The sequence below is a fragment of the Ochotona princeps genome, chromosome X (genome assembly GCF_030435755.1).
Source record: "Ochotona princeps isolate mOchPri1 chromosome X, mOchPri1.hap1, whole genome shotgun sequence".
Taxonomy (NCBI): domain Eukaryota; kingdom Metazoa; phylum Chordata; class Mammalia; order Lagomorpha; family Ochotonidae; genus Ochotona; species Ochotona princeps.
This window is the reverse complement of record NC_080865.1, coordinates 90,975,525-91,001,889: the sequence shown is the minus strand read 5'-3', so window position 1 is coordinate 91,001,889 and position 26,365 is coordinate 90,975,525. Positions and strand designations below refer to the sequence as shown.

Below are 26,365 nucleotides of genomic sequence, written 5' to 3'. Positions count from 1 at the left end.
CCATTCAGAGAGAGAGAGAAAGAAAGATTGTTGATGCAGTGCACATGTAAGAGTAGGGTATTCTGGGCCCAGTGTGGTAGCCTAGCAGTGAAAATCCTTGCTTTGCACGTGCCAGGATCCCATATGGGCTCCAGTTTGTGTCCTGGCCACCCCCTTTCCCATCCAGCTCCTTGCTTGTGGAGTGAGAAAGCAGTTGAGGATGGTCCAAACCTTTGGAACCCTACACCTGCGTGGAAGACATGGAAGAAGCTCCTGGCTCCTGGTTTTACATCAGCTCAACTCTGGCCGTTGCGGCCACTTGGAGAATGAATCAGCAGTCGGAAGATCTTCCTCTCTGTCTCTCCTCCTCTCTGTATATCTGACTTTTCAATAAAAATAAATAAATCTTTTAAAAGAAGAGTAGGGTAATCGGCTGTCAGCAGAGCCTATCATAAAATTAATTTTCAGAATTCAAAATCTGTGTTGATATGATACCCTTTAATTAGTACACCATTAGAGCATATAAAAACAAAAGGGCATTGATGAGTCGCTAAAGTTTTGTACCATATTATCCATCCTCTATGCTATCTAGATTTAAGTATACTAAATTTCAAATCCTATACTATTAGTTTGCCAGGAAGTATTACCTTGCAACTCAGTGCTGTTTCATTTATTATTAAGTTGGTAAGTTAGTTCACAGGAAGTCATCAGTGAACTCTTCAAAACTTCTCTTTCACCTCCAATAAGACTTTATTCTCATGGCTAAGCTTCTTGTTCAAACTCTTCCCTGGACTTTGACACAGCAACATAGCTGAACCCCCTCCCTGTTTCTAAGGGAAAAGAGAAAAGAATGCCTTGTAGCCACCGAGAACAGTATGAACAGCACCCCAGAGACTGAGTACATGGGGAATAAAAAGAACTTTCATCTTCTCAGCTTGATTGAGCCATTATTGACAAATAGTACAGGGGATACCTTGAAGATGTTTTGGAAAAATATGCATGCATTTTAGAAACTTTTGACAGCAAAGTAAACATCGTTGAATTCCATTTTTCATTGAAATTTTTGAATTACCCCTTGTATGTCTAAGAACTACAACAGGATGTCTTGATATACGTGTACATCCTGAAAGGAGATGACACAGATGCAGTTGTGGTGACATTACTTGAGGTGAGATAAACCAGACAGGGACAGATAAATAGTGCATTCTCTAACTTTTGTGCTGAATCATTTTAAAAGCTGAACTCCTAACTGCAGAGTGGAGAGGTAATTGGTAGAGGCTGGAGTTGGTGAGCGGGAAGATGTTGGGCAGAGTTTACAACAGTTGGGACCATTGTCACAGAAGGTCCCAACTTTAAACTGAGTAAGGAATAGGAACCAAAATTGCTACATCAGCTACCTTATCCCAAGGTATGCTGTAGGACTGGGACATGCATTTAGGGGCCTAGCTCAATGCCCTGTTTCAGGGAATGGGAGAGCAGATCAAGGGTAAAGTCATGCGAAGTCAACTGTGCACCTCCTCTTCAGTCTCTGCTACAGTTTCCTCATTTCTAGTCTCAGCCCTTCCTGCAATGTTGGTCCTGCTGACTCACCTTGGAGAGCAGGGTGAGGCTTTTTTAGGACCCTGTGAGAAGTTCATTGAGTTTTTCAGCATCCGTGCTTTCTAATTTGATTTCCCTCATGCTTACTATAATAGAATATATTTCCTTTTTTTTTCTTCTTGGAGGGTGATTGCAGATTGCTGAGGATAACTGATATGACTCACAGGGACACAGTTTATTTTCTAGCCTGTCACAGTACAAGGCATTACTTCAAAGGCCACAGGGAACAATTGGAAGGTGTTTTGCTGTGTCATAGATTATTTTGCGATAGTTCTTGTGATGTGATAAACTGATAAAAGATGAATTTTTACAGTTTTAATCTATACAAAATATCTAGCCCAGAGATAGCTGATATACTCCTCTTCAGTGGTCTGCAAAGCTGCTTTGTAGATGTGCTGCAACTGAGCTAGACTGAGATATTTACAGTTACATTTACCAATGTGATTTGGAAAAAAATTCTTCAATATGAATTCTCACATTATTGCAGAACTTATGTATAATTATATTTCATTTCCCTGGTGTCTGCTCTGTCATGGGCATTTCTCTGTCCCTTTTAATCACCTTACCACCACCAAGAAACAGATGCCTGTCCCTAAAATACTCCAGCTTTTGTTTAAAATTTTCCAGTCCTTGTATTTGTGTTCAGGGCCTTCAGAAACTTCATGGAAAATTTGCATACTCTTTTAATGCCATTTTCCATGAACTTTAGAAAGTGCCTCCTATGGTTACATATCTGTATCAATGACTTGAACTTCAGACCTTCACAAAGCATACTTTGACTGTTTCTAGGATACCAGAAGAGTACATCTACCTTTGAAAAACTGAATATGGTTTGCGTATGATAAGCCCTTAGATAAAGTGAATGTCAACCTAAATGGGATGGCAGTGTAGAGAACAGATTCTATTCAGTGTGACTGAACAATGAATAAAAGCCACACCTAGTCAATTTTGGTGGAATGCTTGGGGTAGCAGGTAAGTTGGTTCACTGCCTTTAATAGGTCTCTGTCGACATTTGCTAGTGTAAAATTCCATCTCTGAAAGCTTTTTTGCTGCCTTTATTATAGAAGCTTAGCAAGTGAAACAAAGGGTGTGACTCCCTGGTATTGTTCAGTGGAGCTTAAGGGAGGTTTCCTTTGTGGTGTTCATGGCAAAAAACTAGAGGTTGAAGACTGTCCTTCAGCATAATTAGGAGGCGAGCGTGAGTACTGTAGAGGAACAGTAGGAAAGGTAGGCTCACTGCATTACCCTCTGTCAAAGCTGCAGTTGAAAAATTTCTCTTTCACAACCAGAGAGTTTCCTTATGAGGAAGGTTTTTCACTCCCAGTCGTGGTGTATGTATGCATAAAGTATATGCAATGCTATAAGGCTGTTAAAATATTTTATTTATACACATTTTGCATATCTAGACCACATCTGGAAAATTCCTTTAGCCTTTCTCCTTGAATGCGGTGGTTTCACATGGAAGCAGCTCTGGACACACAGGTGAATTTGATCCTGTTGAGTGTATTCACCTGGTGATGTCTGTAGAGGGTGTCAGCACATTCAGGGTTTCAGTGGGGTGTGTGGGGTGTGCCAAGTCCTGTGGTGCTGCAGCATGCTTTTCATGGTCTGCTCTCCTGTGCTCAAGTTACGGAACACCATACCATGAAGGCAATAGGACTCCACTTCAGGGTTTTCCTGAATCCCAACTTGTCTGTCTGAACCCCAGCACACCTTTCTACATGGTTTCCTTATGTTCGTCACTAATATGATACATAAACATGCTGATATGTTTATTTGACATTAAATAGTAAGGAATGAAGGTGATGTAACACTTCAGAACCAAAGAGAGGAAAAAAGAGGATAAAACACGAGTTTCAAATAGATAAGAAAAAGGAAGATTAATAGTAGTTAATGAATAATATTAATTTTAGACCCCAGTGTTTCTGATGGTCTTCTTCTTTAATGAAACAACAGCTATGAGTTATTTGGTTAATCTTTGGAATCCTGGACTTGAATGGATTGAAGTAAAAATAGAATTGAAAGATACTTTCTGTTTTTAAAACGATATTGAGAGGCAGAGGGACAGAGACTGCTCCCATCGACAGGGTCACTCCAACAGTGTCTGTGATGTCCCAGACTGAACCGGGGACCATACGGAAGTTAGGAGCTGGCCCACAGTCCGTGTGAGTCACGTGGGTGGCAAGAATCTGAGAATCTGAGCCATCACAGCCACTCGGATGTGGAACATGATGTAGAACTAGTAGGCTAGTAACCCATTTTTTTTAAATTCACTTTTGTTTTTTTAAAGATTTGCTTATTTATCCGAGCAACACAGTGAGAGAGATTTTTCCTCTGCTTGCTCACTTCCCAAATGACTACAACGGTTGGAACTGGGCCATCCTCCATTGAGTCCCCTTGTGCACAGCAGGGAGCTTCATCAGAAACCGACTAGCCAAGACTTCAGCTGGCACTCAGAGGGATTGTGGGCATCAGAAGCAACATCCTTATCATTTTGAAAGATTTATTTAATTTTATTGGAAAGACAGATTCATAAAGAGAAAAAGAGACAGAGAGAAAGATCTTCCATCTGCTTTTTCACTCCCCAAATGACCACAATGGCCACAGCTGAACTGAGCCAAAGCCAGGAGGCAGGAGCTTCCTCTGGGTCTCCCATGCGGGTACAGGATTCAAGGCTTTGGGCTATTATGTACTGATTTCCCAGGCCACAGGCAGGAAGCTGGAAGGGAAGTGGAGCAGCTGGGACATGATGTGGCACCCATATGGATCCTGGCACATGCAAGGGGAAGATGAGCCAATTGAGCCATTGTGCTGGCTCCCCAAACAGCATTTTAACATGCTGTGCAAACAGTGCCTGCCCATTCCTTCATTTTTTAAAAATAGTTAGCAAAATGATTTAGTAGCTGAGAACAAGAAGATAAAATCCTTCCTTTCGTCACCAAGGTGTATCATTACATTTTGCACATTTATATCAGAATCACAGTTTTTTGGTTCACATAATCACCTTCCTGACAGAAGTAGTTCAGCTGTACATAGAGAGTAACTCTTGGCATGGCTCTGTTGTTAAAAATTACTGTGAGTAACATGGGCTGGGTATGTTATAGGCACAGTGGAGACAGCCATTATGCCTGTATTCACATTATGAGAGTCTTGATTAGTACAAAAATGGTAGTACATTTTCACCAAAGTTCAGGAGCAGACTTTTCATTTGATTTGTTTATGGAATGGTAAGTGATGGCATTTAGTCCTTTCAACTGCATGTGGTGACACTAAATGTTTTTGTGAAGTGATTTTGGCAAAATACACATTATCATGGAAGGAGATGACTAGACTCTTAGCACAGTTATGACTGTCATTGTCATGGGACTTTCCACATTGACAGAAGTTAAACAAGTCACATCACAGTCCACAGCCATGCTATGAGCCCAGAATTCTACCGGAGTTCACTACAGTTTCCCAAAGATTAGGTATGGTTTGACTTTTTTAAAAGACATTTATTTTCATTGGAAAGTCAAATACACAGAGACAAGAGAGGAAGATCTTCCATCCAATTCACCACCCACCCAAGTGGCCACAATGGCTGGAGCTGAGCCAATCTGAAGCCAGGAACCTGGAGCCTCTTCCAGGTCTTCCATGTGGATGCAGGGTCTCAAAGCCTTGCTTGGGCCATCTTCGACTGCTTTCCCAGGCCAGGGAGCTGGATGGGCAGTGGGGCCGCTGGGATACAAACCAGCACCCATATGGGATCCCGGCGCGTTCAAGGCAAGGACTTTAGCTGCTAGGCTACCATGCTAGGCCCATGGGTTTTACTTTGTTACATATAGCATCTAAACCATAGTTTAAATTTTTATTTATTTATTTATTTGAGGGGAGAGAAACTGCTCACTGGCTTACTCCCCAAATGAGTCCCATGGTCAAGATTCTGAGAAAACTGAATGCAGAAGCTGGAAAAGCCAATGTGGTTCTCTTATGAAGATGACAGGAGCCGAAGCACTTGAGCCATTACTTTCTCTGCCTTGGGGTCTGTGTGAGCCGGAAGCTGCAGTCAAGAGCCTGAGTATAAAACCCAGATATTTCCACCTGTATGGGACATCCCAATCGCTGGGCTAACCACTCAGTCGACCTTTCTTTCATGCTTTCTCGCTTTCTCTCCTTCTTTCTTTCTTTTTTCTTTTTCTTTTTCATTTGTTCAAAATGCACTGTCCCCACAAGTGAACTTCCCCTGAGGCTCATGAAGGTCCAAGGGCTCTCATTTCCAGGATCCTTATCTGAGACCATGAGAGAGGGACCATAGTAATATCTTTTAAAAATATATGTTTATATAATGGGAAGGTTATTTTTTTCTAAAAATTCTCACCCTTTTCCAGTGTTCTGATAGCTTAAAGGTCATTTTATAGCAAAGCAAAGAAAATCTTCTAGCAGCAGGTTTGCTGCCTTGCCCCAGCTTGGTTTATATGTGACATGGAGTCTGTTGTTGTTTTGTTTTTAAGTTAAATAGATATGCTATCCTTTTGTTGCCAAATAGAAGGCACTAGTACTCGCTAGCTTTCATAGTGTCAGGGTTTTTGATAGTAGCAAATCTCAACATTTTCCCTTATCCTCCTTTATCTATTCCCAAGAGATGAATGAAATGAAATCTCTTGGTGCAGTTTCTGCTCTTCACCTCTGGGGCTGGTTAGCTCAGTTTGCTTAGAGCCTGTTACTAATGAGACCATTTAGGCTTGTCAGCTTTCACCGTCATGGTCACATTCTAAACTATAGACAGCTTCCTCGAAACTGTTCGTGAGACAAAGGCTGGACATTTGGAAAGCTCTATGAAAATTTTTTTTTCTGGCAGAAGATAAACAAAATAGCAACCACAAAGCTAATGTTTGACAATCTCATTTAGAAAGGGTGATTATTTTTTCTTAAATCAAGTCATTCCTTTGTGCTGCGGGAGATGGTTCAGTAGCCTCAGGGCACCTCCTAGAGAAACCAGGGGTTGCCTCACCACGTGAGAAGAGTAAAGGAGCACTCAAATATTCTTGATTTGCTTTTTTGATTGTTTTCTAAGATTTAATTATCTGAAAGGCAGAGTCACAGAGAAAGAGACAGAGAAAAATACAGAAAGAGAAAGAGATCCTACATCTGCTGGTTCTTTCTTCAAACGGTCACAGTGGCTGGAGATGAGCTGATCTGAAGACAGGAACTTAAGAGACCCCGGTATGTGGGCCATCCTCCACTGCTTTCCCAGGCCATTAGTGGGAACTGGATCGGAAGTGGAGCAGCCACACAAACCAGTGCACATATGGGATGCCAGCACTCCCCTAATTTGCTTTAATAACCTTTAAGGATTGACGCTGTGGCTATCAGCCACATAAGAATTCATTAGTCTACTGCAACCACATACTATATATAATAAGAAGTTATGTATTTTGATTGACGGTATCATTTTTGACAACTCTTTATCAGGTACCTTCTGCTGCTAGTAATTTAGTCTCTCCATTTAAAAACATGTATGCATCCTACCTATATGATAGGCATATATGTATATTTACATAAAATACCCAGGGCTTTTCATACTGTTAGATGTACTTTCATACTGTTAGGTGTATTTTACATCTTTATCAAATGATGGCTTGCAAGTGTTATCCGCCTAATGTCCTCCTTAGGAGCAAAACTAATAAATTTCTTCAATTTCTCTGCTTCTGCTTTTCAAGCTTCTCTTTTTCTTTTGCACTGGGACTTTTAAATTGGATTTTTCTATTTGGCAAACCAAAGTTTAACCAATAGTTTGGGGTTTTCTTTTCATTCAATTCAGTCAGTATTCCTTGAGCTAGATTTTTAAATAGTAAACGAGTACCTAAAACCATAAGCAAGAAGCAATTTTACCTCGTAGGAATTTGTTATCTAGCCCACAGTAAGATGTTTTGGTTTCTGTTTTGGTGGCAGGGGTAGCTGTTTGTGAAATTAGTGCTGGGGCCTGGCACTGTGCAGGATTGGGGAAAGCCAAAGCCTGTGGTGCTGGCATCCCTTGTGGTCACTGGTTTAAATCCAGTTGTTCCAGTTCCAATCCAGCTCCCACTTATGGCCTCGGAAGGCAGTGGAGAATGGTCCAGGTGTTTGGGCCCTGCACCCATGCGGGAGACCCAGAAGAACCTTCCTGCTCCTGGCTTCAGATCAGCTGAGCTCCAGCCATTGAGCTGTTCAGTTAGTGAACCAGCAGAGGGAAAATCACTCTCTGTGTTACTCTGCCTTTCAAATCAATCAATCAACAATAAAAATAGTATTTATTTCCTACTGCAATGCTAAATTTAATTTAATTATTATTATTGTAGAGTGATCGCTAACAGATAAGTTTCAGGTCAGTTTTTATTCCTCTGGGAACAAAGGTAGACTTGCTTTGCTTATGGGCTCTCAAATGTCCTGCCTAAAGAAGAAGGCATTTTGCTGTCTTTCCAGATTCTTCTCTCTAGTAATTTAATGTTACACTGATTGATTGGTATTTTGGTACTCCATTCTGATGCTTGGCCAACTGTTGCAGCTTCTCCCACTAAACACAGGAAGACCTGAACCATGATTTGTGCTCTCTGCAATGTTACTATTCATGCCTTTTATACCAGGATAATTCCACGATCTCTTGCCCACTTGCTTGCCTTTACTGCTCTGCAGTACTACTTGGAGACATCTGTGATTAGCAAACTCAGAAAGCCAGGAGGACAGTTATTCACTTCTGCCTCTCAAACTTATTTTTTTCTAGCTCACTCTGGGGCAACAATGACTAATTCATTAGCCAGTATAATTAGTACACAGGCACCACTATCAGTTTGCATCTGTAAAATTACCTCTTGATTATTGAGGGGACAATTAACTAGTTCAGAGATTATATGGTCCTCTAGCACTTTGTTTTCTGGCTATTTCAATCCCAGCAGAACATCACTGAAAGGGTATGGAGGTGATCAAGCAAAAATTGTGAAACAAGCATGAGCCGGTGAGTTTCCTGTGAAGTCCAATGGAAACTAAAATTATGGGCAGGTCTTCCACTGCTTTCCCAAGTGCATGAACAGGGAGCTGGACCAGAAGTGAGACAGCCAGGATACAAACCAGTGCTCATATGCTATGCTGGCATTGCAAATAGTGGCTTTACCAGCTATGTCACAATGCCAGTCCATTTTGTTTGTTTGTTTTTGTCTCTACCATTTAAAACTGTAAAAAATGATACTCCAGCCACTGGCCATAGAAAACCAAAGGCAGGCTGGATTTGGTCTTCCAGGCCTAGTTTGCAGATCCTAACTCTAGAACATTTAGTTCCTAATCAGCCTGTAATCTTATACCAGAGATGGATGGAAGGGGTGGGGGAAGGCTCAGGAACTTTTAGTATATATGTACGGTGTTTTGTGCACGCATGAATTTTCCTGTAGACGGGACCCACCGTTTACATCTTATTCTCAAAAAAGTTCCACACTTTAAAAAAAGAGGAAGGCTCAGTGTTGTGGTGATATAGTATGAAATATTAACAGAAACTTCCTGAGGGCCCGATAGTTCCTACACACTGTGCAAGTCACTGGGAACTCATGAGAATTCCTACTAATGGGAATAATACTTCTGGAATCATAAGAGGTAAATAATTGTTAGGAGATCTTCTTAATCATAAAATCGAGTATCTCTCCCAAGAATCAGAATCTCCCAAGAATCGGAAATATGGAAATCCATACCTCTGGTTCTGGGAGTAAAAAGCTCTTCATATTTTGGAAGTATTAATAAATAATTTAGGTTTCTGACATGTATTTAACATATTAGAGCCTTTTGCTTTAAAAAATAAAAATGAACTGACACGTAAGTTCATTGCAGTTCTATTGACATCAAAGGCTGTGAAATAGGTAGACGTAGGATTAAGTCGCTTATTAAAGTTGAACCTGTGAACTTGGAAGGTGCTTGGTTTAACCCCGGGCTATTATTCTAAACTAAGCACTTGCATGTTCAAATTAGTGAAATGTGGTGGTTACCCTGGGGCAGAGGTGGTGGTGAGAAAAGTGAAATTTCCCTTTGCAAATGAATAAGGAGCTCAGAACTTCCTGTCCCTGCTCTGAGTCTGAGAATGAAGAATTCGTTTTTTTCTCAGTAACCAGTGTTACAGAATGAGATGTACACCTGAAGAGGAAATGGTTCTAAATGGACAACACTAATTTTATTACCCAAAGATAGTCAGTACAGTTTGTTGGTAAGCCTTAAGCCATCTAAACCTGTCAACAAGCCCTTTACATTTTTAAATATAGATTGATAATTAATTCACAGCCTTTGCTTGTATACTTGAAGCATATAACAGACCTAAGAGGGGGCAGCAGGTCACAATCCCTATTTGGCGATGTCGGCCCTTTAGCCTTAAAGCCTTTCTGCTGTTTTCATCTTTGTTGTCACCTGATGTCTACCCTTTTCTCTTGTTTCTTGCTCTCATGTCCTGCTGCACTCACCCTTTTGGGCCTTGCCAGTTCTTGAGTCCAGGCAGTTGGGAGTACCCAGGGAAGCAGCACTACTACCTTACAGAGTCAGGATGGACATGTGCTATGCTATTCAATATAATACATTGAGTCATGATTGGTGATTAGTTCTGAAAACTGGTAAAATTTATTTTAAAATTGATCATGGATTTTTTTTCAATCTATCAAGCTGTCATTCATTAACCATTGGGTACTATGGGGGGAGACAAGAAAACCTGCAAAGAAATGATTGTCACCTTGGGAAAGAAAAACGCCCATGTTTGGCACACAGGGGAGAACAACACAGTAAAGTGATAAATTATGCGATTGCCAGTTATAACATCAATTCACATAACAAACGCTTGAAATCCAGGACATTTGAAAATAGAAAGCCAGTACTGATCCTTTGCATTTTAAAGACTTTCCTTTACAAATTAAAGTTGAGTGCGTGTACTTCATATTTATTTCTTCCTAACAGAGATCACTGTAGCTTGTGTAGGGCCTTGTTTTGAACTCCGAACATTATCTGGCCCCCTAGATAAAGACAAACTATGCAAGGCAGATCAATCTGTGAAACCAGACCTTTAATTGAAAAAAAATGATATTAAGAGAATGCCCATGCCAATCGCATTTTAGGTAGATGGCAAGAAGTTGTTAAAGTATTCACTTTTTCTAATCTACCTCTTTCTTCCACAGTTCCTGACAGGCTTTTGTTGTCAGCCAGGCCAAGAAAAGAAGCAAAATCAATGCTTAGCAATAACTGGTGGGGTGTTGTGGTAGGACAGGCAGCCTTTGAGCCCTGTAGTACTGACAGGGAAGAAGATGGTAGAAAATAGAGGTTTTCTAGAATCTCCTGCAAAAGCCAAACCTGTGGGAAGAGAGCAGAGATTGGCTCATTGTCATTCAAGACATGCTTTGTTGGTAGTAAAAGAGAAAATACACTTGGAACAGATTCTAACAATGAGGTTTAATTTGGCTAACTCATTTAATCATTTTATCAATAAAATTACTGTTAGATATTTGTTAGTTTAAAGCAATTCCAAAGGAGAATAAATATTACCAAAAATCAGAAGGAACAATGATAAATTTCTGTGTGACTACTAATTCTGATAGTTCTAAATTAATGCCTCCTTGTGTAATAAAATGAATCTGTTGCCTGTAACACCCCTTTTATTTCCCCTCTTTTAAACCTACAGACTTCTTTTCCAATGAATCCGCCACTTGCACCTAATCCTGCCATGGCTTTCAACCCTTACATACCTCATCATGGGATGAGCCTGGTTCCTGCTGAACTTGTACCAAATGCTCCTGTTTTGATCTCTGGAAACCCACCTTACGCATTGCCTGGAACTGTTGGTCCAAAACCGATGCGGTCAGACAAACTGGAGGTATTTGTAAAGAAATATATGAATACCTGTAAACTAGCTATGTGCCTTATATATAAACAATATTCTCAGAGCCTAATGTATTTCAAATGGGGGCTCCCTAGCTTTTTGGCATACAGAATATAACTCCAGAAAAAATATTAAGCATTCTGCTATTGCAGTTAGACCACATTATGCCCTGATTCAGTTGTGTAATAGGTCAAATAACATTTTATATGTACACAGTCACACAGTGGTCTGTGACACAGGGAATCTGGATATGAACGCTCCTTGTGCCCAGGCTCCAACTTATCAAAATAGGATTAGTGTATTTGTATTTACTAATGAATCTACTTACTATAACCAGCAGACAGAAAACAGTGTAAGGCTGTGTCAACATTTTAAGAAAGATGTACTACATCCTTTAAAATTGTTGAACTTTTCAATTTATGTGGATTAACTTACAGGTAAAATTTTACCTCTATAAAGCAATACAATACAAAGAACGTTTTACTAGAAAGTAAATATCACTTAACGCCTAAGAATTCTAAAAGAAATTTCATACATCTTTTAGATTTCTCAAAGTCCTTAGATCACCTCCTATTTTCCATTCTTTGTATGCTAAAAAAAAATAGTTTCTCACAAAGTTGACACCATTGGCAACCCCATATACGCTTGAAGATTCACCAAATTCAAAGATTGGTACTTGAAAGACTTAAAAGACAAATGCTAATCTACTGCATAAACATTTTGCAATCCAGGTGTAGTTTTGCCATAATTCACATCCCCATGAACTTCGTTGCAGGACTATCAGTTGTAACGGAGTCTGATTTTGCATGTAACTCAGTATGTGAAAACCTAGCAGCACACTGCTGAGCACTAAAGTGGAAACAGCAGAGCAGTGAAGACTCACATCTTACAAAAACAAACGAACAAACAGTTATACTTGTATTAACTGGGTTAAACTTGGTTTCCAATGTATTTCTAAGCACTTTCATTTCAATGGAGTGAAAACAGATTGCTTCCTTTTGGGAGGGACGGAAGTTGCTTTCTAGGAAGAAGTGTATCTCCTGGTGAGTGGACTTGGGTTTCTCCCTCATCTTTTTAGCCGCTTCCTAAACAAACGGCACAACGTTGAGGATTACTTTCTACATCCAGTCGCAAAATAAATAACCCATCACCTTCCAGTCATCACTGTGATACCTACGTGTGTGTGTGTGTGTGTGTGTGTGTGTGCATGCGTTTGGTTTTCTCTCTTCGTTTAGGTTTGCCGAGAATTTCAGCGTGGAAATTGCACCCGTGGGGAGAATGATTGCCGCTACGCTCACCCTACGGATGTTTCCATGATCGAAGTGGGAGATAACACTGTGACGGTCTGCATGGATTATATCAAAGGTCGATGCTCCCGGGAGAAATGCAAGTATTTTCATCCTCCGGCACATCTGCAGGCCAAGCTCAAGGCAGCTCATCACCACATGAACCACTCAACTGCAAGTGCCATGGTAAGAGCAGGCTGAACTTGTGGCCCGTCTCTGCTAAATGACTAAATGACTCATATATCCCCCAATTTGTCTCATAGCCTGTGACTGTAATGTTGGCTGCTCATGAATGAACCTTAATAGGAACAGTCAAGCCTAGAAGCTAGAAAAAAGACAACCTTACTGTTCTCTATTTGTTAAGATTTTTCTGAAGATAATTATTTAAAAGCTTTGTTAATTAATTTAACGTACTGGGCTCTTTCTCCCATTTCAGAGGCAGGGCAGAGCCCATGATTTGTAGCAGTGAATTATTTTTGAGTACTTTCCCGTAGTCTAACTACCTTAGAGAGAGGGGAAGTTGCCTTTACTTTGCAAACCACTGTCAGTGGCACTTTACTCCCGCCATCCTTAATTTGTTTCCAAAACAAAACACTTGAGTAAAATGGGATCTGAAATAGATTGGAGTCTCCCTGTGTGGTTGATGTTGCTTTTTCTTTCTGGCGGCATGCTATTAACAGAGGGGAGAGGAAGGGCAGCAGGTGACACAGAGGCTGAAGTGGAATTCCGCCCGCTAGGGACCGGAGGCCTTGCCTACTGACAGGACAAAAATGGGAAAACTCTTGGAGTAACTCTGCAGTTTGATAACCTTGAGAAGTACAAGGGATGATTAATTGAAGTTTGTCACAACTGTCAAGGCCTTCAAAGTGCTGCTCCCTTTATATGTCTTTCTCTACCTGGACTTTTCCTTAGGTAACTTATGTGTGCCAGTTTCAATAAGGGACAAACTCTAAGGAAAAACAAACAAACGAACAAACAGCAAACCAAAACAAAACAAAAAACAAAGCACCATGCCTGACCCTGGAGCCAGGCAATGCAGTGTGAACTGAATTTCTTCAAGCATGCTCACAGTTCACGCTCCGTAACAGAACCCTTACCTCCTCACAAGAGGCATTCCTTTGTTTTCAAACATCCCAATTCAGGAAGGTTTCCACATATTGGGTTGACATCTACCTGGTTGCAAATGGAACTTCACTAAACAAGCCAATGGCTAGCCCATGTGAGATTCTTTTATCTAAGCAAAACACATAAATTTTCCCCCAACTTTTGCTTGTAGATTATGGTTTCCAGGGCACAGCAGTGTTTTTTGGACAGTCTGTGTGGTCTCAATGACTGTCTTTTGGAATTCGACCCATTGCTTTGTGAGGATCAGAGCCCTGACGTAGAATTTAACCTTTCCCTTGATCTGGACAACATACTTTTTGTTAGGGCATGTTAAAAAAAAATACACGCCACTTTTTTTTTCCTGTAAATCTATTTGAATGGTGAGAATTTTAATCTATGAAAAGAGTAAGGAATCTAGACTGTTCCTTGCAGGGTTTAAGCCTTCAATGTTTTGATGACTTAGGTTGGCTGCATAGAGTTTAGAAATAGCATGGGCTTATTAAAGGAGTTGAGTGCAGTTACTCCCTTAGAAATGAATATCTTCGTGCACAGGAGATGCACAGCCGTAGCTTATTTGTGCCATATAAACTCATATCCAGACCCAGGCATAGGGCCTTACTATATGTCTGCTCATTTCTGATTATTTGAGTATGCTTCGTTAAATACCTATGTCAGCCCCAGATTTCCATTTAGACAGCTAAATATTATATGAAGAATCTTTTAAAAGCTCATGGAAGGGCCCGGCGGCATGGCCTAGCGGCTAGAGTCCTCGCCTTAAACGCCCTGGGATCCCATATGGGCGCCGGTTCTAATCCCGGCAGCTCCATTTCCCATCTAGCACCCTGCTTGTGGCCTGGGAAAGCAGTTGAGGACGGCCCAATGCATTGGGACACTGCACCCGTGTGGGAGACCTGGAGGAGGTTCCTGGTTCCCGGCATCGGATCGGCACGCACCGGCCCGTTGAGGCTCACTTGGGGAGTGAATCAGTGGACGGAAGATCTTCCTCTCTGTCTCTCCTCCTCTCTGTATATCTGACTTTGTAATAAAATAAATCTTTAAAAAAAAAAAGCTCATGGAAAATGCATATTAAGGAGGAACTATGCAAGGGTTTCAAACTTGTACCAAAATAAGCTCATCTTCCAATTGGATTTTCCCTGGTTTTCCAAGTAGCCTCAGCTAGCGAACATCCAATTGATACTGTGAACATTGATAAAGTTCCTTTCTGAGTCACTAAGTGGAGCAGGTCTTAGTGGTAAGATGAAGGTAGCCCACAGGAATTGGAGGTAAGCCTTAAGTAGGTGAGGGCTTGGTGAAAAGGTTTAAGGTTCTTATACATGTAAGGATTCAGAATGAAAATACTTTGTCAAAAAAAATTTTACCATGTTTATGCACACAGGTGAGATTGACTTCAATGAACTCAACTTTTGTATTTTTTTTCTTAAAGATTTATTTTTTTTAATTTTTATTGGAAAGTCAGATATACAGAGAGGAGGAGAGACAGAGAGAAAGATCTTCCATCATTCCGCAAGTGGCCAAAATGGTCAGAGCTGAGCTGATCCGAAGCCAGGAGCCTGGAGCCTCCTCCGGGTCTCCCATGCGGGTGCAGGTCCCAAGACTTTGGGCCATCCTCAACTGCTTTCCCAGGCCACAAGCAGGGAGCTGGATGGGAAGTGGAGCTGCCGGGATTAGAACCGGCGCCCATATGGGATCCCAGGGCGTTTAAGGCGAGGACTTTAGCTGCTAGGCTACCATGCCAGGCCCTGTGTGTATTATTTTTAAAGGATTTAGAGAGCTGATATTTACTTCATTCAGGGTTTGGTTTTGTTTCGCTTTTTTGTTTTGTTTTGTTTTGTTTTGTTTTGTTTGCAAATTAATGAGGTTGTTGAGGCCCCAGCTGGTGTGGATCACAGAAATGTTGATAATAGTGCAAGCTTATCCCAGTCAGAACTGTACACTCACCTGCCAGGACAGACCCTCAGTAGCAACCAAACAGTGTGACCTTGCCAGCATTTATCAGTTGAATGGTTCTCTGAGCCCTGCTCCAAAGTGTGGTTTACTGGGCTATAACACGCTGGCTCTGACAATCATATCAGGCATTAACTTGCTGGGGAAATGAAAATCATCTGCTTACACCAAAGCAAACTCTTTAAATACTTATGGAAGTAGTGTCCTGCCTTCGTGGTGACAGAGGCATTTGAAATGCTAAATCACGTTTTCCAGTTTCTTTGCCAGTTTCAGATGCAGTTAATTTTAACCTTACTCATTTAAGCCTGCTTTTGTTTATTCAGGAGAAATAAAATGTTTACCTGCCACACTATGTGTACTGAGAACAAAGTTCCCAAAAGAAAACCTTGGCACCTTTAGATCTTCATCATTCACATGAATAAGGATGTCATGGCATGAACCATGTTTTCGACCAGGAAAGTTGCTTCAGTGAACACCAAGTGTTCCCATCTCCTTAAGGATTTGGAGATACCTCATTGTTCTTGTTGGGACATGTATTTTAAGTAATGTGCAATTTGTTGGGGGCGGGGGAAGTAAAGTAGAATTAGCATTTGGCCTAGCAGGTAACAGACCAGCTAAGACACTTGCATCCTGCATCTGAGTGCCTGGGTTTTGAGTCCCTGTGCTGGCCTCTAACTCCAGCTTCCCACTGCACATTCTGGCAGGCAGCAGTGGGAGCTCAGCAGCTCGGTGCCAGCTCCTGGTATCCTGGCTTGGGTCCTGGTGGTTGTGGACCTTTGGGGAATGAACCAGCAGCTGGAAGCTCTGTCGGTCTCTCTGCCTCTCAAATATAAAGGAATGTAAAGTAATATGAAACTTCTCTAACAAATGTGATTCAGGCATATTTGAGAATTGTAAGAACAATCATTTTTTTTTTCAAGGAAACATGGACCGGAAAGGAGAGTTTTAAAAGGATAATGGGTTTTAGAATTAAACTTTATAATGTCTTAACAAACAAAACAACACTCGTTGAAATGCCAGGAAAGCCTCCATAGATAAAAACGGAATACACTTTGCTCACTGATGCTCGGGTGAGAGAGGCAGTGGGAGAGAAGTGCTTTGTTGGCATTCGCCTTACATTTTAATTAGAACTTGTAGAACCTGAACTTGAAGTCTGCATAAGCTGAATTTTGGTTTCTGGGGCTCGAGCTTGTGATCTTCCAGCATGTGTTTTAGGCTTTATAACCTAGCATACTGTGAGCTCATAGATCCATATTGGAATTATAATGGGCCAAAAGGTTTTTTCCTGCTACATTTTTTGCTTCTGCTAATCTCATTTTTGAGGCTTAACGGTGAACATCCCTAAGCTGTCCATTTGTAATTGCTATTTGCTGTAACAGTTTTATGTTACCATGTGCCTTAGAAATGTTTCAATCTGTGACGCTGGCAACCTTTCACCCACTCCCAGCCCATAGTTTAATTTTGTGTTTAGGATGAACAACTCCTCTGGTGAACTGCTGGTCTCCCCGGTTGGTTTCCTTGCTGTTTGGCTGCTGATTGGTGAATATCTTCTCAGGATCCCCTGGCTGTGGCATCTATAGTTGCTGCTTGTTGCAATGCTTTTTATTTATGTATTTTTTTTCTTTCTGTGCTACTAGTGATTAATGCATTGATCCCCCGACAGGCCCTTCAGCCTGGTGCAGTTCAACTGATACCAAAGAGAATGGGAATTGAGAAGACCAATGGTGCCACTCCGATGTTTAATCCGAGTGTTTTCCACTGCCAGCAGGCTATGGGGGGTAACCTGCAGCTCCCGCAGCCGGCATTTATCCCTGCAGGTAAGAACAGGCTCTGGGCCTGGTGAAGTTCATGATGTTGTAAATGTGTACAGTGCATAGCAGCTTCCAAAGCGTTTAGCTAGGAGAACTGTCGACATGTATTTCGATCAGAAATCAAACAAGGCAAGCATGCTTGATCTGCTAGTATCTGGAGCAACCTGTTCTTCTGTGATTCCTGAAAGTTAATGATTTGAAATCAAATTGGGAGAAAGTAGTCACATTTCTCTTTTTAGCAGTTCTTATTTTTTCCTTCTTATAACTGATTTACTTGATTCAGTCTCAAACTAATTTCTTAACTCTTAGGTATCATTCCCACAGACATGGTCTGTAGCATAATAAATTAATAACTTCCTTTTAACATTGAAAAAAATTTATATCCCACATTTCCTTAATATACCCAAAGTAGCTACAGTAAGTTACACTTATGGTGTAGCACAGTGTATGTAAAACAGTTACCTGTTGCCTCCAGCTCTTGAATATAACATAGCATAAAACCCTAACAACGTAAAAATACAGAAATATATATTTTATGGTGCTTTGCAACACATATTGTTACCTCTTACATCCAACTGTGTTTAATAGTGTAACAATTTTATGTCAAGATGATAGAAAACTTTAAATCAGAATTTGGTAAAAAAAAAAAAATGCCATATGTGCATGAAAATAAATTTCTTCCAGTGGTCGGTACTTTAAGATTGAGCATGGAAACTGTTAGAAATACGTTAAAAATATTAACCATTGGGGATGGTGGATTGTCAGAATTCTAAAAAGCTCCACTTTGTAAATGAGTAAGTGAAAATAACACAAACTTCAAAAATTAATTTAGAAAGCATCATTAATTATATAAACACACTGAACACTTGAGTAAATTATGGTTTGAAAAAAAAACATTAGTTAATGAGTAAATTAATCAGTTAATGAAGTGGAAGAAATTCACAAAAACAAAAAACACACCCAGTCTTTACACATTGAAGTCTACATTGTCGTAGTTCTTCATGACATCATTTAAGTCACAGCTCTGGAGTGAGCATCCAGTATAATAGATGAGATGTGACCACATTCCTTATCAGCGTATCTGGCTTAAAAATTCAGATTCCGTTCCTGACACCAGCTTCAGAAAATACAGATCCTAGGACACAACCACAGTCACTGAATTCATGGCACCTGCCATCTGCATGGGAGGCCTGAACTGAGTTTCCGGCTCCCAGGTTCAGGCGTTTTGAAAGTGGATCAGCACGTGGTGTATCTTTCTTTCCTCTGACTCCCTCTGTACCTCTCAGATAAATAGCAAATAATCATTACACAGCTTTTATGCATTTATACAATAGTTTCTGAGGGGGGAAATGTAATTCTTTGTACATTTTATATCAGTCTTTAAAAGTTATCATTAATGGATAACAGATTAGGTTTTTCCTGCAATTCCAAGAGAAAAAAAAACACAGAGTTTCTACAGAGTAAAAGTGAAAACCATATGAATTGGTGCAGGCTTTATTTCTGACATCTGTTGTTTCCTCAGAAAATGTGATAATTTACCTCCATATGAGATTACCCACTTCAGCTACTTCCGACTTTCCCAGGAAGTGTAGGCAAGGTGAATGAACATGGCAAAGTTGATGATATTCAATCTAGGTTTTTAAAATTCCATACTAACTTTGTTTAAAACTTGCACTTTTTTGCCATATGATAAGACAAAATATCAGAAGGAAACCTCTTTCCCTATATCATGAGCAAAACCAGAAATCTGTTTAGGTAAGAGCTCCCTTTTCCATGGAAACAAACCATTGTTACGGCTATGTTCACACTCAAGTCCTCAGACGCAGTGAGGGAGAGGAGGCAGTGTTAATACATCAATGCTCCAAATAGAAATATGAACACCAGGTGGTAGATCCCATAGCATTCTTTGAAAGTAATAAACATTATTTTTGTGATAACTATTTAACATTTATGTTCACAATACATTGGTGACTTCAGTGAAATAATTCCTTTAAAGAAAAATTAAAGGTTTTTTTTGTACCTAAGAATTCAAGAATTAACTTTCAATATCTAAATTTGTGATCTTAAAGCTAATCTGTGTTTGTAAGCCTGGTGATTACTGGGTTTGTATATACGCATTACTTGGTATTGCCAAAAATTATCTTTCTATTTAAAATTTATCTCTCTCAGTAAAGCTGTAATAATGAATTATCTCTTTTCTTTACTTTCCACGCTTTTCTGCATGGTGTACAGGGCCAATACTGTGCATGGCACCCACTTCAAATATTGGTAGGTTTTGTACAAAAATTCTTAATTTCTTCTTACCTGAAAAATTGTTTCATCTGTTGTGACTATGAAAAAAAAAAAAGAGTGACTGAATGAGGTAGCTGGACACTTTCTGGGACTTTCTGGGTATTTAACATTTAATGTGGCACTTTCTTTTTCTTCTATTTGTGAAATCAAAATAATCCTACTTTCTCAAGTCCTACTTGGTTGCCACTGTGGCCAAGTACTAACCCTAACATTTGTACCATATTTGTGCCGTAAATCTTGCACCGGAAATATTTTATATGTTTCTTTTCAATGCCAGACTGAGCAGTTTCGTTCTTTAATTTCTGAAGAATCATGTAATCTATGTAATCATGTAATCTATACCATTTGATACTCACATGTTGAAAAAGGCTAAATGGAGCAAAACTAGTGTACTCTGAATGAATTACTTCTGTAATGAATTTCTGTTGTGTTGTAGGATGAAGCATCAGCTACACAACATTTAGGCCCAATGGGTTCATTTCACATGGACTCTTGGGCGAGTGTGTGATTCCTAGCAGTTTTTTACACGCAGATCCTAACTTAGCCCCCAATACAGCATGGTCGCTGTCTCTAAGCCATTTTGTCCTTTACTAATACTAAGTAGGTAGGAAAGCTCCTATAGTCCTTAGGGACACAGACAGAAGGAACAGACAGAAGCAGGGAGCAATGAGCCCTCCTCACCAGCTCAACCAATCTACCTCTTCCTAATCTTTTTGAGAGTTTGTACTACATTAGCGCTCCATCCCATTGCAGACCTGAATAGATAACAGAGCTCATAAAGCATTAGCAGGCTATATTGAGATAAAAACAAAAGTCAGAATAACAACCACCTAGGAGCAGCCCTCATTAATGCAACAAAACCTGAACCCTGGGCATTAGAAGCCTGTTTTACAGAGCGATTGGCTGACCCTTGTAGGAATTAGCGAAATTCCCCTGATGCTAACAAGGACATGATATGCATCTGATTAGGGAAACAAACTTCTCCTAGTGTAAAAAAAAGATGTGTGTGTGTGCCTTTACATTTTGTGACTGTTTTCTCCGGGTTGCTCCTCTGTCGTTTTCCCTTTAGAGCTTGCTTAGGAATGCAAACTGCATGCTTTAGTGGTGCTGCTGCTGCTCGGTCAGTGTGCTCCCAAAGGGAAACCATGAGTGCTTTCAGAACTGGTGTGCGAGACAGTAAGGGACAGACAAGTCACTGCAGAAAAGTGGAAGGGAGAATGGGGAGGGCAAGGGGGGAATCCCTATACCTACCGAAGTGTATCATGCAAAATAATTTTTGAAGATTTTATTTATTTTTATTGGAAAGGCAGATTTACAGAGAAAAGGACAGAAAGAGAGAAAGATGTTCCATCCACTGGCTCACTCTCCAGGTGGCCGCAACGGCCAGAGATGAGGCGATCTGAAGCCAGGTGCTTCTTCCAGGTCTCCACGCGGGTGCAGTGTCCCAAGGCTTTGGGCCGTCCTCAACTGCTTTCCCAGACCACAGGCAGGGAGCTGGATGGGAAATGGAGCAGCCAGGATACGGTCCAGCACTCATATGGGATTCCGGCAGAGGCAAGGCAATGATTTAGCTACTAGGCTATTGCGCTGGGTCCCTATGGAAAATAATTAAAAAAAAAAAAATTAAGAGTAGAAGGGAGGGCCCAGCGTGAAAGTGTAGTGGTTAAAGTCCTCGCCTTGCACGTGCCGGGATCTCATATGGGTGCCGGTTCTAATCCCGGTGGCCCCACTTCCCATCCAGCTCCCTGCTTGTGGCCTGGGAAAGCAGTCGAGGATGGCCCAAAGCCTTGAGACCCTGCACCTGCTTGGGAGACCAGGAAGAGCTCCTGGCTTCGCATCGGCACAGCAGTGGCCATTGTGGTCACTTGGGGAGTGAATCATCGGATGGAAGATCTTCCTCTCTGTCTCTCCTCCTCTCTGTATATATCTGCCTTTCCAATAAAAATAAATAAATCTTAAAAAAAAAAAGAGTAGAAGGGAGAATGCCAGAGTCTCTGAGGATCATCATGTGAATGGAATGAACTTTGGGGTTCCTATGACAAGGCATATGTCAATTTTCCTCTCTCCAGCCATTTACTTTCTCTGTAGACTCCTAAAATCTGAATTCAATTGATACAGACATGACAAATTATTGTACATGCATGCTTGCCATTCACGCGTTAATTCCCTGGTTTGCTTTCCAAAATGAGCCAGAAATTAGAGGAGCATCCAAAAAGCTTTCAAAATGAGATAGAAACTAGAAGAGGCAAAGAGAAAACATCCCGAAAGAAGTTTTGCAGCTGCTAGCCATTGTAGCTGTAGTGTCTGCTGTGAAGGCAAGATTTACTATGAAGTCCTCCATGAACCTGATGACAAACAGCCAAAGTTTACTAGGAGTTTGCCAGAGACATACTTAAAAACCTACACACATAGGCCTCTGTATTCTTCATATCTGCTCCCCTACCACATACCAACCGAATGGATCACATTGTTGGCATGCAGATTCGGTAAGTATACATGTATAACTGTCCCTCTGCACCTGCGAATTTAGTGGCTGCACTCATGTGCATAAGACAAAGAACCCAAACAGCAGTTCACAACATATACTCTTTGTGAATGTGAAATTTGTTTAACTAGTCTCAGCTAGATAGCCCTGATAACATACAATTCGGGGAGGTGTCCATATGTACTCATTATAGTCTCTGCGGAAAATGTGGCCTTTTGAGTCAACAACATTGTGATTTTGCTCAAAAATTTACTAAATGATGAGATTGGTTCCATTTTCCTTAATGGTAACTATAATTGGATTTCCCCTTTTCTCTTTTTAAATTTCCCCCTTTCATGCTGTGTTGCTTTGCACTGACTGTGACTGCATGTTGCACACTGGTGTATCCATCATGACGATATCATATGGCTTGCTGCTGTGATGCCTACCATGCCCCATTCCATCGTATATGTCATGGTTACATAAATGCTCCACTCTTCCATGTGTTGCTTCCATGGTTTCCTACTGAAAGTGCCCATGATGCACAGTGCTACACCTACCACTGTGTCTGCAGCACCAGCACCTGCCACCACCGTTCCCTTCGCTGCAGCACCTACAGGCAATCAGGTTTGCTCATTTATTTCACCTGTTGGAACCTGTGACATTGTGTTGGTAGAGCACAGTACATGCTTTCAGGATTGGTGACATTGGTCTGTATTGTATGTTTGCTAAGCAATGATCACATTTAGAAGTTCTGGCTTTGTGTGTATTTTGGAGTACTTGTGGTGTGTGCTTTGCTGTTCATCTCCAGGTTCATCAACAGCTTTACTCGTTTTTATTTGATGGCCAGACACTCTTGATAACCTATATCCAATTGTTGCTCTCTCACCAATCCTCAAATGTGTATGCTGTACTAAATGTTTCTGGAATGCTTCCTCATTGGCCAAGAGGAAGATTCATTTTGTTGTATTGCTGTTTTGGTTGCTGTGTTTGATTTTTGACTTAGTGCAATCATTACCTGTCCATTCAGGGCTGCTGGAAGGAAAGATACCACATTTCTTTCCACTGCACAGATATCCTTATCAGTGCAAGTGATTTTATCAAAAATGTCTCCTCACGCAGACATTAGATATGCTTGTGTTGTTTGGATGTTCATTTGCTTTATGGATTCCCAGGCAGAGCCACAGGGCAAATTAGAAGTTTTGGGGGAGTCTTGAGATTTTATGGAGAAACATAGCATAAATTATTGTCTAATGTAATGGCCTATGTTTTTGCCTTATTGAAGTGCTAACTGTGCTGACTACATGCTCCATTTCAGCTTAAATTATAGCTGTGAAAACCGTGAAACACACAAGGCTCTAATTCATTGGAGGAGCAACCTATGTTCTAATCTGTGCTTTGCAAAATGAAATATCAGTTGAAATTACTAATAATGCCCAAATTATTTTTGTGAAAAGTAGTATGGGTATTGATTACCATGTCCAAGCAGTGAACAAAGCAGAATTCTCTTAAGAAACTATGTTAATCTAAAATCTTTTTTGCTACTGTAGATGCCCCAATTATCAATAGATGAACTGAATAGCAGCATGTTTGTTTCACAGATGTAGAAGTTACCAGTAGAACAGTAAGTTTCTTTAAGTATTAATATAAATAATATTCATAGGTTATATCTCTTATTTACACAATTGCATTTCTTACAAGTTTGGGTCAATACTTTCACTGATAACTATGGCTTATAAAATAGATCTTTACTTAGATATTCTAAATTGTCTAACTTGAAGTATGAGAGTGAAAATCTGTTGTTTAAGTTTAGAAATGATAGCTGGTATTGTGTTTTTCCAGAGAGCTTAGTGATGCTGAAGTTTCCTGTTACTATAAGGTTACGATTTGTTAACGAAAGGCACAGATGACTTTTCAGTTTTAGTTCTTTAACATGTTTATAGACTTCACTTCTTAATTGAAGTAAATAAAGCAGTTTTGTCAGAGTTGGACTAAGATGATTCTCAGGAAGGCAGTAACAAATGTACTCCTCCTGTAACGCTGGAGAAAACACTGCTTCCATAATGTGCTGCATTGTGTCGCTTCCCATGCATCTCAGGGAGAATTGTTGTCATTGAAATTGTGGCTTTTAAAATGTGATTGCTGCTGCTTTCCCCACCCCTTTACTTTTCATCTCCTTTTCACACGGCCAAGAACGCATAGAGCCACAGACTAACCTGAGCCATCACTCAGAAAGCATGACTTTTGAAGCCACTTAGGACTTGCAGTTCTCTTGATTCTAGGCATTAATTAAACAAGGGTGCTGACTCTGAATTGCATGTGTTAATCACTGCACATTTGAATTCTCACAGTCAACGTGTGTTATTTAATCGAAGGAGACGCTTACTCCCTACATGCTTACTCCCTACACTGTCACTAACCCCTTAGTCCTGCTAGGGACACATAGGCCTAGAACACTAACTGTTTTGGACAGAGCCAATAGTTAACAGCACAATAGGTAACCAACTTCAGTCGATAGTAAGGAGTGTTTTCAAAAGACTCCTTGGAGAGTATTTGTGGACTGATTCACAGATCTAGACATTGTAACAATTTCAGGGGTTTCATTTGGAATAGTGGCAACTTGAAAACAGAACCAAATGTGAGAATGTAAATTTGTCTGACACCTGACCAATCAAATGGGCTGTTTTCACATCAAGGTAAAAAATAGTGGTAAATACAGCTAACTTCCCAACAGAACATGTTTGGGAAAATCGATTCTTAATGCAGACATGTTTGACAGAACATAATCACTTTAGTGATGTAACTGGCATTGATAGTTTCTCTGAAGGTCAGTAGTATAATTTTGTGCAGGGCTATAAATACTTCACACTTGGGTTTTTCCTGCCTAACTTTAAGTCATTCGGATAGAAAGAAAATTTATTTTATATTTGCATATCGCAAAATGCAACATTTTCTCAATATATGCCTGTTGAAGGAGTTGAATGTGAGTAACGGATTTTGGCCATGTGTAGATGATGCATAGAACAGTGTTAATTTGGGGCAGTTTGCAACAACAGTACTCAATTGGGACTTGCCATGGCTTATCACAGCCAAATGGCACTCAGGGATCATTCTCAACAGTCCCATTTTCATAAATGTCAGCTGTGGAATTCAGAATAGGAAGTATCTTGCTTTAAGTTCACTCACAAAACTGGAGCAAGACTCACAGACTCCTGCCTCCTTGTTCAATAACCCATGAATGTTTCTCACTCTTTTTGTTGTTGTTTGTTTTCTCCATTTCAGTTGAAATTCTGAACAGCAGAGTTATGGAGTATCGGAATCTCTCCCTGAGAACCTCCATCTGGCCTGTCTATATCTATTCTCATATGTCCTCTTCTACCAATACAACTGTAAGCATGGTGCAGTCCATACATTAAGCAAACATCGCTGCCAACCAGTTCAAATAAAAAGAAAGCGTTACAAAACCAATTGGGGGTATTAAAAACAAAACATGAGTAGAAAACTAGTACTATCATTTGTCTCATTTGAATTGTGGGGTAAAACATGATCATAGAATTTTTGTAACTTGTTCTATTATTCTTAGTGATTCGTTTCAGTAACTTTTATGCTAAGTGAATTTCCACAGTGAACTGTATGCTAACTACACATTCCTGGTGAAGAAATGTTATCTGTTTTGAAGTGTTACGTTATGGTTTTGTTTACATGGTCGTTTATTGAGTTGATTTAGGATGTAACAAATACAAACAGCACCATTTTCTTCATTGTTGTATTGTGTTGTGTTAGGTTTTGACCTCCTGTAGTATTTTCCTGTGTATATGTGGTGTTTGACTTCAACTAAAATGTTACTAGTGAAGAAGTATATGTTGAAAAACATGACAGTGAATTCAAATTAATATGTTCTCTGTTTAGAACCTAAGCAGTCCCTGAACATGTATGTGTGTATGTTGTACCTGCAAATCTGACCTTATATAATGCAGCCAAATTGTTCGATTATTTTGTGTGTGAAAGAAATAGT

General features: G+C 40.3%; 1 protein-coding gene across 10 annotated transcripts in view; it reads left to right on the top strand.

The window, feature by feature from the left end:
* MBNL3 (muscleblind like splicing regulator 3) overlaps positions 1-26,105 on the top strand; it is a 113,954-nt gene extending 87,849 nt beyond the window's left edge. For 5 of the 10 annotated variants that reach the window (XM_058658880.1, XM_058658879.1, XM_058658884.1 and 2 more), the window contains 7 exons: positions 11,231-11,422; positions 12,664-12,900; positions 17,447-17,600; positions 19,827-19,862; positions 22,883-22,977; positions 23,901-23,974; positions 25,633-25,855. In XM_058658880.1, coding sequence (XP_058514863.1) covers positions 11,231-11,422; positions 12,664-12,900; positions 17,447-17,600; positions 19,827-19,862; positions 22,883-22,977; positions 23,901-23,957 — 771 coding nt within the window. In that variant the 3' untranslated portion in view covers positions 23,958-23,974; positions 25,633-25,855. Of the gene's footprint in view, positions 1-11,230; positions 11,423-12,663; positions 12,901-17,446; positions 17,601-19,826; positions 19,863-22,882; positions 22,978-23,900; positions 23,975-25,632 lie in introns of all 10 variants that reach the window. The other 5 variants (XM_004587711.2, XM_004587713.2, XM_058658881.1 and 2 more) reach the window with 4 other exon arrangements.
* The last annotated feature ends 260 nt before the right edge of the window (positions 26,106-26,365 follow it).